This window comes from Leptopilina boulardi, unplaced genomic scaffold, assembly GCF_019393585.1.
Source record: "Leptopilina boulardi isolate dan_hultmark-lab unplaced genomic scaffold, ZJU_Lbou_2.1 LbouV2_399, whole genome shotgun sequence".
NCBI classification, from domain to species: Eukaryota; Metazoa; Arthropoda; class Insecta; order Hymenoptera; family Figitidae; genus Leptopilina; species Leptopilina boulardi.
In genome coordinates, this window is record NW_026137972.1 from 683990 (window position 1) to 701017 (window position 17028).

At 25.3% G+C, this 17028-nt stretch overlaps 3 protein-coding genes across 3 annotated transcripts; 2 read left to right on the plus strand and 1 right to left on the minus strand.

Moving 5' to 3' along the window:
* Positions 1-587: 587 nt before the first annotated feature.
* LOC127288961 (uncharacterized) lies at positions 588-6733 on the minus strand. The gene is made up of 13 exons (XM_051316682.1): positions 6583-6733; positions 4918-5036; positions 4719-4840; positions 3819-3870; positions 3521-3629; positions 3253-3370; positions 2931-3031; positions 2720-2806; positions 2528-2611; positions 1944-2174; positions 1347-1798; positions 1002-1156; positions 588-771 (listed from the first exon to the last, which is right to left on the minus strand). The coding sequence occupies exons 2-13, from the start codon at positions 5034-5036 to the stop codon at positions 689-691; spliced, it is 1713 nt and encodes a 570-aa protein (XP_051172639.1). The 5' UTR covers positions 6583-6733; the 3' UTR covers positions 588-688.
* A 275-nt stretch (positions 6734-7008) lies between these two features.
* Positions 7009-10950, plus strand: LOC127288962 (putative ankyrin repeat protein RF_0381). The gene is made up of 2 exons (XM_051316683.1): positions 7009-7185; positions 9034-10950. Exon 2 carries the CDS (start codon positions 9073-9075, stop codon positions 10855-10857), a length of 1785 nt encoding a protein of 594 aa, XP_051172640.1. The 5' UTR covers positions 7009-7185; positions 9034-9072; the 3' UTR covers positions 10858-10950.
* A 1055-nt stretch (positions 10951-12005) lies between these two features.
* LOC127288970 (F-actin-capping protein subunit beta) lies at positions 12006-17010 on the plus strand. Its single transcript, XM_051316694.1, has 4 exons — positions 12006-12219; positions 13230-13441; positions 15238-15610; positions 15741-17010. The coding sequence occupies exons 1-4, from the start codon at positions 12217-12219 to the stop codon at positions 15972-15974; spliced, it is 822 nt and encodes a 273-aa protein (XP_051172651.1). The 5' UTR covers positions 12006-12216; the 3' UTR covers positions 15975-17010.
* Positions 17011-17028: the final 18 nt, after the last annotated feature.

A 17028-nucleotide genomic window follows, 5' to 3' on the forward strand; every position in this document is an offset into this window, starting at 1 on the left:
TTTAGAGACTTAATTTTGGAGAGAGAAAATCCTCACTGCTTACTGTTGGAAAAGAAATTTAAACATTTAAATAAAAACTTTTATTTTTAAACATTCAATCATATATATAAATTTTACAATATATGCATATTTTAGAATCACAAACAATGGATTTATTTTTAATCAATTTACATTAGATGTATGTAATTGAACGTTATATTAATTAAATTGCAATTTAAAATTAATTAACTTATCAGTGGCTGATAAATTATAACTTGAAAAAATATTAAAATATCAATAACATATAAAAATAAAATAATTAAAAGTAAATCAATGTACAATTAATGAGTAACGAGTTTCTCAGTAATTGTATAACATCAAAATATATAAATATCATAAAAATAAAATTATTAAAATTAAATCAATGTACAATTAAATAAGTTATCAGTTTCTGATAAATTATAACATAAATATAAAAATGAAATTATTAGAATTAAATCGATGTACAATTAAATAGGTTATCAAATTCTGATAAATTATAACAACAAAAGTATTAAAATATTAGTATCATAAAAAAAGTAATTAAAATTAAAGTAATATGTACAATTCAATAAAAATTATCAGTATCTGATAAATTATATAACACAAAGAAAATACTGAAATATCAAAATAGTTTTTTGTTTTGTAACATTAGAGAGGTTCTTTTTTCCTAAATTAGTATCACTAGCCGAACATAAATAGGCCCGTAACATATTTCTTGAGATAATAGAATCTTCCTTTTTAACATCAGTTCTGTAATAGGATAAAGAGTTTAGAATATATCAATTTTTTTTTAAATCTTCAAAAGATGAGGAATCTAAACATTAGTGGAAATAAATCGAAAGGATGCACCCACTCGAAAAAGTGATATAAAAAAATTTTTTGTGAAAAAAATGTACTTTTCAGAAATTTTGATCCATTTTACATAGAAAAAAGTGTAATTGAATGGTCCTTAGATACACTGATGATACTTTTATACATACCCAAAAGACATATTAAACATCTTACTGCAGTTATTCTATTAGTGATATCAGGAGGAATAATTTTATCTAAATTCACAGAATCTGTTTCTTCAGAAGACAAAAGGTTAACAATTTCTGCAAATATCTCTTCTTCACTTTTTCTGACAAGTATTGGCCTATAAAAATTATACAGTTTAAAAATAATAATTCGAAAATTAAAATCACATTTTTCTTTGAAATTAGATAGAAGAATTGGTAAAAATCGCGAAGTTTGTTTTGAGTGGCCCGATTGAGAAATTTTTATTCTATGTTTTAATTATAATGCAAATTAGGCAGTAGATTTCAAAGTATGTAGTAAAAAATTACCTTGAACGTTGTATAACTGGCTCAAAAGTAGACTCTAAAGCAGGCTCTGAAATAGGTTCAAAAGTATCATATCCCATTGTCTGATCATCAATTGAAATACTGGGTACTTGAACCACACAATCTGTGGTTCTTCTTCTTCTCGAATCCTGTGCATGAGATACTCTGGCAACAGTAACATCTATATCAGGAATTTGTTCTTCCAAAGGAGCCTCGCTAACTCGTCTATTATCATTTTCAATTTCAAAGTCAATAGTTTCATTAACTCTTGGCTCTTCTTCTTGTTCCTCTTCTTGTTCAACATTTGAAGTTCTTGGTTGCAATGTATAAAAACTATTACAAAATATGTCATCAAATAATTCCAAAAGATTATCATTTTCAATTTCACGGCTTGGCGTTTTTAATAAATCCTTCGAAGATAGCTGTGCTAATTGCATTGATTCAATGTTCAGTTTCTGAAAATTTAAACAAAATAACAGATCCATTTTTCCTTTCATTACTATATAAATTAAAACAATATCGAATTATTATTTGATATAATTCTTAAAACGCCGAATTTTCATTTATCCGAAACTGCAAATGGCAGTTATAAAAACTCACCCTTTCGCAAAAATTATAATTCCTTTGATAAATCAAATGCTCAGGAAGACAAATCTTTTTGTTTAATTTAATTTTAGTTAATTTCACATTAGGTCTAGAATTTGGAATTTCTTCATCAGTACTTGTACTTATTTGTGGCATTATTTCTAGTTCTGGATTTTCCACGATATCAGTTCTCGGAATATTTCTATCAATTTGCTCTTCATGTTCTCTTTCATTTATAATTTCAGCCTAAAAATATAATTATAATTATGTTTTTCTTTCTTATAATTTGATTACTTTTGTAACATTATTATTCAGGTACCTATGCACTCAAAGGGCACAGCCCGTTTACAATTTCTAAATAAATAAAATTCACATATTTAATGTTCACTATTATTTTTTTATAGCCGTTTTCCCTGTTCTTGAGGTGATTCAAAAATCATGAATAATTCAATAATATATTTTTTCTCTTCAAAAACAATAATAAATTTGTTAAAAAAAATATTAACATTTTGTAGACTATTAGCAGTAGAGACATCCAAAGTCCGAGTAATTTTAAATAATTAAAAAAAAATTAATAATTATTCATAATAAATAATTACCGGAGGTATCGTTTCATTTATCTCCATTTCCCTAGAATTTTCATCTAGTCTTCGAACTCCTTCCACTTCATTCTCATCTAAAAACTAAAATTGATACATTTAAATAAACTATAGAAAATTTCACATATATCAGATAAAAAATTAAAAATTTAATATAAATATGATTAAATTGCTTTAAGATAAATCTTATACCTGCTGTATTGGTTCATTTCTATCTAGTTCCATGTTACTGTCTCCAACCTGTTCTGCTTCTCTTCCTGCTTCAATATCGTCTAGAAACTAAAATTACACATTATTCGCGATAAATCTTTATAATTACACTCTATTCACTTACTTTATGTTCTTCCATTATCTTCCCATTATATTTAAAAAAAAAAAAAAATTATGAATAAAAAAACGTTACCATTGATGAAATTTTCCTTCTTTTACTAGGAGTATCATCACCACGAACAAAGGAATGTGGTCGCTTTGAAGGAGTTTCTGGCATTATGTCAGAAGCTGAAACTTTAAAAAAATTGAATAACATTATTTAAAAATAGAAAAATTGTCTTTAAGGGGTAACATTTTACCCCTTAAAATGTCTTTCTCAAAAGAAATAAGAGCAATTTATTCACTCGATTTTACCTTAAATATAATAATATTAATAATCAGTAGCTTTAACTATTTTGTAAAAAAAAATCAGTGACAAATGAAGGCATTACGTCGTTTTATGTAAGATAATATACCATTCTCAAGTTCTGGATGTTCAAACTCAAGCTCAAACTCATGCATCATTCTTTCAAAATCTAGTTTTCCAAATGAAGGTGACGAAGAAATCCTTGGTATGTGAATCTCTTTATCTTGCTATGAAATCAAAGTATATAAGAGTAGAGTGGTCCAAAAATAAATTGACTGAATATTTATCTTTAATTATGTAACATTATGCAATTAGCAAAGGTTATGCAATAAAAGATTAAAGAAAATAAAATAAATAAAAAATGATCACATTTTTACCTGCTCGGAAAGAAGATTTATATCATCGGGAATATCAGGAAAATTTAATTTTGTAATTTCAGGAGTTTTTGGTGCTTCTTCTTTATCATCATTTTCTTCTCTTACAATGCTTAAAGGAATATAAAAAATCAAAACGATTATAACGAACTTATCAAAATAATTTTTTTAATTAAAGTATTAATTATTATATTTTAATTCTTTCTTTGTATGTGTTAATGTTATCTATTATAACTAAATGGAAATCTCTAAAAAAATAATTTAATTTTACTATCAATATAAAAATAGAATTTATGTTTACCTTTCTTCTTTCCTCAATTCTTTATCATTTTCAGTAAATAGTTTAGCTTTCTCTGTCAAAAAGAATTTGTTTATATTGACAAAAAATTGACAGGCATTAATTATAAATTATCTTAAAAGAACATAAATACTTAATTACAATAATAAATTTTTTTTCAGTTATGGATAAATTTTATCCATGGAAATATGAATAATAAAGTAATTTTTACTATTTAAATATTTAAAATATCGAATAAAAAAATATAAACTCAAAAATAATTATTTTGAATTTTTAAATGGCAAAATTTTTATTTCACCGAAACTTCATTTGTCAGAAAAACGACGAATTTTCATTTGACCAAAATTGCAATTGGTCGAGCAGATAGAAAAATTTTGGCGGGAATTTTAAAATTAATCAATAATAATTTTCTTTATTTCTGATTGGTTAATTTTAAATAAACAAATAAACTTTCGCTGAAATAAGAATTCTATTTAATAAATTCGACTAACTAGAAATTCCATTTTAAAAAAATTCTGCTAATTAATAATTTGTTTAAATATAAAATCTCTTTTTAAAAAAAATTCGATTAAATAAAAGTTTTGTCAAATAGAAATTATGTTACATGTGAATTTAATTAAGTCAAAATTCTAGTTAAGTTATTTTGCTAAATAAAAATTAGATTAAAAATCAATTATGTAAAATTAAAATTTTGTAAAAATTTTGCAAAAGAAAAATTCTGTTAAATAGAAATTATATTAAATAAAAATTCAGTGACCTAGAGAATATTTCGTATAAAAGTTCGGTTGAATAAAAATTCCTTTAAATATGAATTCAGTGAAATTAAAATTTGTTAAATATGAAAATTCAATTCACTATGAATTTTACTTTATAAAATTCGGTAACAAAAATTCGAAGTCTTACCCAAAAGAATATTTAATTTTTCATCACGAATTTGCAGTGCTCCTTTTAAAAAAGTCATTGACCAATAATTTCTGTCTTTTTTTTCTATTTCTGTGTCACGTATCATTTCTCTTATACTATCCCTAAAAAGCATTAATAATAATTTAATGTAGATTTTTAGAAAAGTGTTTTTTTAAAAAATAAATTGTAAAAAAATTACCATATTTGATGAAGGTCAACATCTGAGATTGTTTCAACGGAAAGTATTTTTCGTATTTTCTTATTTTTTGACGCAAAAAAACATTTAGAAAGTAATGAATCGTTCAAATAGATTTCCATCTAAAATTTTAAAAAGAAAAATATTTATTCAATTCATTAGGTTTTCTTTTCCTTTTTCCTTTTAATAAGATACAGTATTTCACTTTAATTGTTAGTGATAATTCAAAAATTGATTATTATTGAAAGTTTTTTTTTTAAACTCGTTGAATTAAATTAAAATTATTAAAATTGGTTACGACCCTCGTTTTCTTTAAACTTTCTAAAGAAAGGGGTTTCATAAAATTATTTATTAGATAAAAATCATTAATTAGAATTTTCATTTAAAAGAAATTTATTGGAAATAATTTTTTAGACGAATTTTCATTTTTCGAATTAGTATTTGATTAAATTTTCTGTTTATACGAATTTTTACATAACAACATTTTTGCGCTACCGAATTTTTGTTTGGCAGAATTTTTATTTTACAGTTATTTAATTTACATGACTTTTTATTTAATAGAATTTCAATTTAAGCGAATTTTAATTTAATAACAGAATTCCCATTCAATCGAATTTTTAAATAACATAAATTCCAATTCACTGAATTTTCATTTGTCCGAAATTACAAATGTCCGAACAAAAAATTGACAGAAAGATTGCCGCGCAATTTTCAAAAATCGACCAATCACGATTTTCTTGATAATTTCTAATTGGTCAATTTTTGAAAATTTCGCCGAAATCTTTCTGTCGATTGTTTGTTCGGTTATTTGTAATTTCGGACAAATGAAAATTCGGCGTCTTAAAAATTCTATCAATTAAATATTCGTACAAATAAAAATTCGGATAAATTAAAATTTGGTGAATTGAAATTTCTGCCATTTAAAAATTCGAATAATATAAAATTCAATTCAATGAGAATTCTTTTTTATAATAAGTCATGTAAATTAAATGACTGTAAAATAAAAATTTTGCTAAACAAAAATTCGGTAGCTAAAAATTTTGTTAAATTAAAATTTGTATAAAAAGAAATTCTGTCAAATACTAATTCGAAAAATAAAAGTTCGTCTGAAAAATAATTATTTCTAGTAAAAATATTAAAAATGAAAATTCTAATTAATGAAATAATCGTTTTTTCTTTTATTTATTTTTTTTTAAATTATTAGTTGAATGTCAAAGTAAAAGGAAAAAAAACGTCGATTTTGGTATTCATTTTCACCTAAAAATGAGCGTATGAAAATATTTTTGTAAAATTTGAAGCAAATACTGATTATTTTTAACTGTATTTGTTCAAGGAATTAAAACTTGATATTTATACTTAACATTGTAGTAAAATGTGACAAAAATTCCTCTAATTGTCATTAACTACGTAATTTTTGCAAAAAAAAAAAAAAAAAGAAATCTTCTGACTTTAAAGAATTATAATTTCATTAATTTAAATTATTTGATTAGTTTATTTCTTTAATACTAAAACTTTTTGTCGTCAGTGCAATTAAATTATAAAATCTAGCTAAATAAAAATTTGTTCGCAAAAGAAAATGTCAAATATGAAAAAACTGATAAAAATTATAAATTTGGTTAAAAACGAAAATTAATTTTTTAGGCTTATCTAATTTAAATTAAAACGAACCTTGTAGTTTTCGAATTCCAATTAATGTTAATATAAATAATTTATTAATTTTATACAATCTTCGTTGTTCAGAAATTCACATTGTATGTAGAAATCAATTTTTTGACTTTTTATACTTTTTATACAGATTCTTGAAAAATACGTTATGAGCAGAGAGTTGGGTTGCTTTTGAATTTAGATTTTTTTTCAAACTGCCTGTGCATATACGACCGTGGCCTCAGCTCAGCTAAGTAGGGTCGTCATGGTAACGTATAAGAGTGAGAGAAAAAGAACATTCTTCATTTCTCTCACTCTTATACGTTACCATGACGATCCTACTTTGATAGCTGATCTGGGGCCGTACCGGAAATGGATACGTTCACGTCCACGTTTACGCAGCCAATGGCAAGACTCAACATAACGATTTTATTGTGTATTAGCCCTACTAACCAACCGGTGTCAATAAACATAACCATTTGGAATTTCACTACTTGAATAATGTTTAAGAAGAAAAATAAACTTAAATAATATTATCTATAATTATAAAGAATAGGAACCGATTTCTTGAATTAAAAACACTAATATTTGTCTTTAATCCAATTAAAAATATTAGTGCGGAAAAAGGTATTAATTTTTGTAATATAATTACGCGCGATTAAAAATATAAATAATTGAGCTGCCGGATCAAAGAAGGACACATAACCCATTTGAATTACATTAGTTACAATCAAAGTTATTTAAAATATAATTTAATTGTAGTTTTGGTTCGAAACAAAATATTTATATGATTTTTATATTTCTTTACCACATTAAAAATAAACAAATAAATATATCCATATGGGGCATTCCACGAGAAATTTTCATTCAAAAATTTTTTTTACCGAAATATTTTTTTTCGAAATCTATATGAAAAATAAGAAAATACATTTTTTTTTTTGATAAAAATGAAGGAAGTTATGATTTTTTAAAATTTAACGTCAAAGATTGCAGTGCAAAGGAAAATTTTTAAATCGAAAGTGTCTCATTGAGAAAACTCATTTTTTACATTTAATTTCAACTTTTTTGTTGCCTCCGTTATAGGTACGTTATTTTTGAACACACTTGAAAAATTTGAGAAAATGTGAACAAATTTTCTATACGGAATAATTTTTTTATTCATTAATACAATAGATAAAAAAATGTTTCGAAAATACACTGCCTTTGATGAGGTTAAATTTTAAAAAATCATAACTTCCTTTATTTTTTTATCAAATAAAAAAAAATTAATACGTATTTTTTTATTTTTCATATAGATTTCGAAGAAAAATGTTTTAGGCAAAAAGAATTTTGATAATAATAAACATAATAAACACAAGGTGTTTGCGAAGGAAATTTTTGCGCTGAACGCAAATTCGGTGTCCAAAATAGGGTACATGAATATCCCGTAAAAATCATTACCTAGAATTTTTATTCGTATGAATTTCATTTGACAGAATTTCTTTTCAGACGAATTTTCGAATTAGCATTCGAGTCACTTTCTTTGTAATCGAAAATTTGTTTAACATAATTAGGTACCGAATTTTTAACATCATTTTTACTTTACCAAATTTATGTTTATTTAACTTTAAATTTAAATGAATTATTTAAACCAATTTTAATTTATCAGAATTCTCATTCAACAGAATTTTAGTGCTTCGAATTGTTTAAGGTCAGAATTTTTATTTACACGAATTGTTATTTGATAGAATTCCTAAAACAGCGAATTTGAGAGAAATTACAAATGGCTGAAAACAAACAACCGTCAGAAAGATATCGGCATAATTTTTAAAATAGACCAATCACAATTTTCTTAATAATTTCTGATTGGTCTATTTTAGAAATTCTGCCGATATCTTTCTGACGGTTGTTTGTTTTCAGCCATTTGTAATTTCTGTCAAATTCGCTGTTTTAGGAATTCTATCAAATAACAATTCGTGTAAATAAAAATTCGGACACATGAAGATTCGATAACTTAAAAATTCTGACCTTAAAAAATTCGAAGCACTAAAATTCTGTTAAATGAGAATTCTGATAAATTAAATTTGGTTTAAATTATAATTCTTTAAAATAAAAAATTAGATAACAAAAATTTTTTAAAATAAAAATTATGTTAATTAAAAATTCGGTACCTAAAAATTATGTTAAATAAAATTTCGTTTACAAAGAAAGTAAATCAAATGCTAATTCGTCTAAAAAGAAATTCTGCAAAATGAAATTCATACAAAGGAAAATTCTAGCTAAAATGATTATTTTTCAAAGTGCCAAAAACGCTAATTTTAGGGGTTTCAAACGCATTTTTCTTAAAAACTTGATATGATGAAGCATTTTGGACATAGCAGATTTCTGTTACGCGTAAAAATTGCCTTCGGAAACACCTTGTCGCATTCAATATGCCGAATTGTTCGAGTACAAAAATGTAAAAAAAATATATAACATATTTAAAAATTCTTTTAGGTTTTCATTCGTTATTTTGCATGAACGATCAAATACAAAATGATGACAGAAACTGAATGGCTCGCATTGATAAATGCTGAATCAACGTATGAACACATATGTTTCGATGATGCTATTCCAATTACTCGTCTACAAAAAGCATTACTTTGTGGTTCATTGGGAAAAATTCAACAAATACTCAATGAAGAATACAATCTAAATTTATCATCTCAAAATGATTGGGTTTCAAAGTGCAAAGAAATAATCAATATTTGTATAGATCGTGAAATTGATGTCAATCTTTCCACTAACAAATATTCCACTTTGTTACATTTTGTTGCTGAAAATCTTTACGATGATTTTGAATCCGTTTTATTTAAATGTAAAAATTTCGACATTAATGCACAGAATATTGCGTTTACTGGTCGTCAAATTTCATTGATTCATCTTGTAATAAAAATGGGAAGAAAGGATTTAGTTGAAATTTTAATAAAATTTGGTGTAAATTTAAATGCACGAGATTTACCTTATTATGATACACCGCTAATATATGCCGTTGTCACTGTACAAATAGAAATAGCCGAAATGCTTTTAACAGCGGGAGCTGATGTCAATGCTAAGGATTCGTTATGGATGAAACCAATAAATTTGGCCTTTGGTGAAATAGGGAGAAATAGTCGTTTCAATTATGGTAAAAAATTGCCTAAATGGGAATTAATAAATCTTTTGTGTTTATATGGAGCTACTTTAGATTTTGACAATAGAAGTGGAATAAATTCATTGAATTTCGCTTGTGAAAGTGGCAATTTAGAGGAAGTGGAATTTTTAATGCAATATGGAGCTGATTTGTTTAATAGAAATGATAAGGGTGATACGCCACTTCATTATGCTATTTTGGGAAATAATTACAAACTTATTGACTTTTTATTACGTAATGAAATGCATGTTGACGTCGATAATTATTATGATCAAACTTCTATTCATCAGCTGATAACAGATTGTATTATTAACATTGATAAAATTCATTCTAAATTTGATGAATGGGATATACCAATTTTTATTGAACATCAGTGGGAATTAGAATTTGAAAATAAAGAATTGCAAAAATGTGCTGATATGATAGAATTTTTTGTGGACAATGGTGCAAGTTTAAACACTATTAACAATGAAGGTAATACACCATTGTCGGATAGTATTTCATTTAATTTTCTTGAAATTGTTGAATGCCTTTTGGAATTAAAAGCCGACGTTGACTACCAACATAATTCCACTTATCTTCTTATTTATGTTGACTACATTGATCAAAATGAAGATGTTTATTCAGAAAGAGTTGATACATGTGTATTGGTAACTGCTTTTTTGGCAACGAGAAATGTTGATATTACTGAATATTTTCCACCAATGTTGTCCAATGAATTTGAATGGGTCAAGCCATTTTTTGATGAATGCCAAATTGAAGTAAGCCAATTGAAGAAAAAACGTATTTGCGATAATCGAAATATTAGTTTCTTTGATTTTTTATTCAAAGATATAATGAAAGTTATGCTCTTTTGTCGAAATGAAAAAGTAATGTCCACTATTGAATGTGTTAATTATAAAAATGAATTTAGATGTTATAAATATTTCTTTAAAAAACGAATCGAAAGAGTGCAACATTTGAAAAAATGTATGAATGCTTTAACGCGATTTTTAAAAGAGTTCTTTAAAAGAAGTTTACCTTGTGTTGTTGTTAATGAATTATTTTGTTATTTAACAGCTGGTGATCTGCGAAATTTTGGTAGGGCTTTGTGTATATCGAAAGATTGTCCTAATGGAAAATATATTATTGGAGAAAGTAATAATTAGTTCTTTGAAAAATTAATAACATTAAATGTTTTATTATTAATTGTAATGTTTACAATATTGTCAAATGTAAAAATATAAAGATACGAATATTGATTTTAGTTCAGTTATTTACCATATAGGATTGCAGGTGAAGCGATCAAGGAAAAAAAATTGAAACTCAAAAATATATTTTATTTTTTCAGAGTGAAAGGTACGATTTGTTTTTTTTTTAATCGAAAGCTGAAGTTTGTTTCTATAAAAATATGTAGTTGAAAAAGTGGAACAAGAATGTTTGAATTATTGATAATTAACATTTTTTTTAACCATTTTTGGCTATTTTTGATTAATTTTTACGATTTTTATTATTCTTCAAACATTGTAGATTAAGTTTCCATACTTGAAAAGTTTCATTATAAATATTTTATTATAGTAACAAAAATGCTAAAAGACAACAGTTTTTCAGAAAAACGAAAAAAATTGTATTTTTTTTTTGAATTTCGTAAATTTTGCAAATGTAACATTAAATTCGTAATCAGCGACCCCGAAAACCCTCGAGTAACAATTTTCAAGCAAATCTGTATGATTTTTAATTTTTTTTGTCGGCCATATTGTATCCGCCATTTTGATTTTTTTCAAATCTGATTTGAAATTCGTATTTAATAGCGACTCTAAAAATCATATTAACAATAGCGTTTATAATGTTTTGTTTATTATCATAATTGCGTGACAATATTAAAATTGAATTAATTAATTTTATTTTCGATAACTGAAAATTTGTTGAGTGCATACACTGAAAAAATTTTGGTGCAGCAGCTGCCCCAAACGGAAAATATCTATATTCAATTAACTTCATACTTAATATTTGCCATGCGTTTTTATATGAGTGAAGTTAACTGAATATAGAAATTTTTCGTTTGGGGCAGCTGCTGATCCAAAAGTTTTCCAGTGTACCAAGAAAATACAAATCAAGTACAAATTGCAAGTTGTTGTAGAAGCACCTTAACATGTCATTGGCATTGTTGTCACTCCCTGCTGCTGACGTCACATATCGAACTCGATTGAATACCGATAAAAATGTCACAAGTAGACAAACCTGTTTATATTGTAACTATGAAGACCGTATTATCTCCAAAATTCCCTAGATTAAAACTAACTAGAAAATAGAAATAAGTTGGAAATTTGGTTGTATGTGTCCGTGTCATGAGTGCGGTTCACTGACACTTGACACACCCTATAAATGTTATTTTTTTTCACAAATCCTAAAAGTTTCACAAAACTCTTGACGGTCACCTAAAATTCCCGGTACTTTCATTTTAATAATACAACAATTTAATTGGAATTTTAATTTTGCTCAAGAATCAGATTTATCATCGATTTACAATGGTGAGTTGTCATTTATTTTTTTCATCGTTTTAACGTCTGTCATTTTTTAGTAAACTTTCAAAATACCTTTCAATTTCAATTAAAATAATTTTTTTTTAAATTTTTCAATCAAATGTAAAATAAAATTTAATTTAAAATTCTATTTTAACATTATCACATTAAATATATAGGACTACAATTGACATAACCTAAAATTTTCTCCAATTTGTTTATATATCTTTTCAAAAAGAAATTCAAATTGTTTTCTATTGAAATTAATAAGAGATAAATAATTTTTTAAAAATTATTATTTTTAAATTACTCTTATCAATGAAATAAATTATCTTCGGAAAAATGAAATGTTTATTTTTTAGTTTTTTTATTTTTTTTTTTGAGGTTAGGTTTCTACTATAATCTAAAACAGACTTTTGTGAAAAAAAATGAAAGAAACAGGTGATTAATGATAAGATAAACTTTTAACAATCACTTTGTTTCAAACAATAGGAATTAAATAAAAAATATGTTAAATTTTTTTCTCAGTGAAAAAAAAAATTGAGGTCATTTGTGGTCATTTGATTCGTTCACTTTTAAAAGAGGTCACTGTTATTGTTTCTAAACTTTCCCAGTTTTGAGCGTTCGAATGATCTTAAAATAGAATTCAAAACTTATCTTTATAACTTGAGATTCAGAAATTTCTATACTTTTCGACAAAAATTGTATTTTTTTTTTGAATTTTTTGTTTAAAAAAAATTGTAATTCTTTCACTTTACTTTAAATTTACTTTTATTTTTGCCATTTGGAAAATATGTTTCTGAAGTTATGAACGTTGAAATAAACAAAAAAGTTTACTACTCTTTTAACTTGAAATTTTATTATAAAATATTTTTTTCCTTATCTGAAAATAAATAATGTAATTGTTTAATATACTTTGCTGTAGTAATTTAAAAAAAATTATTATCCAATTAATAAACTTCAACTTTATAATATATAATAATTTTTTATTATTATTGTTATAAATAAATAATTTACAGACGGAAAAGCAAATGGATTGCGCTTTAGATTTAATGCGGAGGCTGCCACCTCAACATATTGAAAAAAATTTAAGCGATTTAATTGATTTAGTACCTTCGCTTTGTGAGGATTTACTGTCTTCAATAGATCAGCCTTTGAAAATAGCTAAAGACAAGGAATCAGGAAGGGATTATCTTCTCTGTGATTATAACAGAGACGGAGATTCGTACAGGTATTTCAATTCAAATTTTTTAAAATGACAAAACCAGAAATAATACAAATTAATAATCGAATTCAATTGAAATCATAAATACAACAATAATTTGTTTAAACAATTTTTATATTTTCATGAAATCATCGGTAAATAATAAGTATTTCTGTAAAAATTAAAATTTATACGAAAAATAGCGTTAAAATCATTAGAAACTATTTTGAAATTGTACTTTCCTTTTTCTTGCATTTATGATGTTTTTTGTGGTCCTGTAAAAAATATATGATTTTATACAGGGTAATTTTTATGTTCCGGACCATCTGAAATTTTTTTTTTATACACATTTTTTTCGTTTTTTAAACAAAAATATTGGAATTAAAAAAAAATTTTAGGGGGTCCAGAACATAAAAATCACCCTGTATATATTTATGGAACTAAATCTGGCAACGAAAACCTCCCATCACGTCTGGATTTTTATAAAAGTCGGGGTAAAACTTAAAAATCACGTTCTTTGCAGTTTTTGAAAATTTCTACCGGGTATTTATCATAGGAGTCAAATTAAAGCTTGAACTCTGTACTTTACGAAGGTTTAGCGATATTGGCCAGTTTTTTTCGGATAAAATGAAATTTATTTCGGTTTTTATGGTGTAAAAAATAACTGATCGATTTATTTATTCAATTTTTATATGATATAGAAGGACATTACAAAATTAGCTTTGAATAATTTTTAAAAATTTATTTTTGTGTTAGATTTCTGTTTTAAATTTTTATTAGTTAAAATCTTGAAAATTCTTCCAACTTAAAAATTATTTTCATTATTTGACTCAAACAATTTCCCGGGGATTGACCTTAAATATAAGTTTTTATTGAAAATCTGAAAAAAAATTTCTATAAATTGACTTTAAATTAATAAACAAATAAATAAGACCTAAAAATAGTTTAGAAAAAAGAATTTTGAATTTTTTTTTAATAACAGTAAATATTATAAATAACATTTTTTAAAAATATTTTCATGAATTATTCTTAATAAAGAATTCTATTTTATTTATCACAAATACTTGGCTTGTTATTGAGTTTTTATATGAGGCAGTACATAAAAAATTTATTTTTGAATAATTTTTGAAAATATATTTATCTTAAAACTTTTTTAAACTATTTGATTCAATTTATGGAGAATTAACTTTAGATAAATTTTTTAAAAGAGACTTTTTCGTGCCTTAAAGTCGATTCAAAACCTGATTCAATCGAATTTTATCTATTAATTGAAAATTAGTTGAAATAAAAATTTGGCTAAATAAAAGTTCTACTAAATAAGAATTAAGATAAGTGAAAATTCGATTAAATAAAAATTCAGATTTAAGTAAAATTAAATCAATAGAAAAATTCAATTAAATAAAAATGTCATTATTCAGAAATTCTTTGAAATAAATATCTGTGAAAATTCCGTTAAATGTAAATTTTGTTAATCAAAAATTCTGTTAAATAAAAATTCGCTAAATTAGATATATATGAAAAAACAAATAAATAGAAATTTCATTAAATGAAAAATCAATTAAAAAATTCTTCGGTAAGAAAATTCTATTAATTATGAATTTTATTTTATAAAATCTGGTTAAATAGAAATTCGATGTTGTTGATATCGAAACATAGAAAAAAAATCATTATATTTAATTTGAATATCACTTTGCGATTTCATGCAAGAAATTAATTTACAGAATATTTTATTGTTAATTTCATTGAAATATTTGATATTTTTTGGTGAAAGTGGCTAAAATAGTTGAAACCTTTTTTTACATTGAATTGTTATTGCTTCCAAGATCACCATGGAGTAATGCATATGATCCTCCACTCGAGGATGGATCGATGCCTTCCGAAAGGCTAAGAAAACTAGAAGTAGACGCAAATCATGCATTCGATCAATATAGAGAATTATATTTCGAGGGTGGTGTATCATCCGTTTATCTTTGGGATTTGGATCATGGATTCGCTGGTGTGATTCTTATTAAGAAAGCCGGCGATGGATCCAAGAAAATCAAGGGTTGCTGGGACTCAATACACGTTGTCGAAGTACAAGAGAAATCAACGGGAAGAAATGCTCATTATAAACTTACGTCGACGGCAATGCTTTGGCTTCAGACAAATAAACATGGATCGGGAACAATGAATCTTGGAGGCAGTCTCACCAGACAGGTAATAAAATAAAAATAGAATTTTATTTTTTTTTTTTCTATAAAAAAAAGTATGAAATTATTTCTTATATTGAACCTCTTTCTTCATTAATTTCAAATGAAAATAAAAATTTTTTTAAATTATTTTACAGGTGGAACAAGACGCATCAATAACGGAAACGTCGCCGCATATTGTAAATATCGGTCGTTTAGTGGAGGACATGGAAAACAAGATAAGAAATACATTGAATGAAATTTATTTTGGAAAGACAAAGGACATTGTTAATGGTTTGAGATCAGTTCAATCTCTTGCGGATCAAAAACAACAAGCCGCACTTAGACAAGATTTAGCGGCCGCATTACAGAGGCGAAACGCCAATAATTGATCGTCTTTTTCAAAACAAAACAAACAAAAATTGCATTTTTCTCCAAATCACAATCGCGCGACTACTATCCTTCTCGAATGTAAATACCCCTTTAAAAAAAATGAAAAAGAAAAAAAATGTTTTTTGGAAAATTCCACTAAATGTATCGTAGAGAAAATGAGTGTGTATGTATGTGTGTGAGAGAGAAAGAGTTATTAGTAAAAACGACAAAGAAGAAGAAAGAAAAGAAACATCAATGACTGGATTGAGATTTATTGAATTTTGCACACAAGTTCCGTTGAATTTACTTCCTAGTGAACTTGGGTTCCTTGTATTATTGCTAGAAAAGAATCCAGGGGCGTTTGCGTTCGACGATAGTAGAAAAATGAGAAACAGAAAAAGGGAGAGAGAGAGAGAGAGAAAGAGAGAGCCCGCCTTCTTGATTCTTGCGGAAGGAAGTTTAACTTTGTTATCTTTCGCGAGAAAGAGTTGAGCTTTTTTTGATATTGTAAATTTTTGAAATGAAAAAAAAACAACTAAACGTATTTTTGAGATGAGACGTCATTTTTTCCGAAAATCATATCTAAATTTTTTTTAGTTTTTTTTTTTAGGTTTAGTTAGTCACAGGCTTCCAAACCTTCGATATTTATACGTGCGGTAGAGAGATTACAAACAATAACAATAAATAATAGTTATAATAATTAATAATAATAGTAATATTAATAAATAATAATATTATTAATAATAGTAATAATGAAAAAAAGATATTTCTTGAAGAAACGACGTCTCCAAAAGAAAAATACATACGCGATTTTGCTTTATTTGTCTCGGATTTGAGGCCACGGCCTAAAAAAAAAAAAAAATAAAAAACACACGTAAAGCCGTTAAAAGAAAAAAATAACAAACAAATGTGATGAATCCGAGATATGGTCGATGGTATTTTTTTGCAATGAGCGCAGATCTTTGCCAGGCAAGCTCGCTATTAAATTCGAAAGTAGTTAGTCGATGTGTATTCTATAAAAAAAAAATTAATAAAATCATTTTGTTACAAAAAAAAGTGTCTTTTAATTTGATA

Coding starts and splice junctions, on each gene's coding strand:
- LOC127288961 (XM_051316682.1), bottom strand. CDS start 5,036: ATGGAAATCTATTTGAACGATTCATTACTTTCTAAATGTTTTTTTGCG. Junction 3,032..3,252: donor ACATCCAGAACTTGAGAATG/GTATATTATCTT, acceptor ATTTTTTTAAAG/TTTCAGCTTCTGACATAATG. Junction 1,799..1,943: donor ATTATAATTTTTGCGAAAGG/GTGAGTTTTTAT, acceptor TTAAATTTTCAG/AAACTGAACATTGAATCAAT.
- LOC127288962 (XM_051316683.1), top strand. CDS start 9,073: ATGATGACAGAAACTGAATGGCTCGCATTGATAAATGCTGAATCAACG.
- LOC127288970 (XM_051316694.1), top strand. Junction 13,442..15,237: donor AGAGACGGAGATTCGTACAG/GTATTTCAATTC, acceptor ATTGCTTCCAAG/ATCACCATGGAGTAATGCAT. Junction 15,611..15,740: donor GAGGCAGTCTCACCAGACAG/GTAATAAAATAA, acceptor ATTATTTTACAG/GTGGAACAAGACGCATCAAT.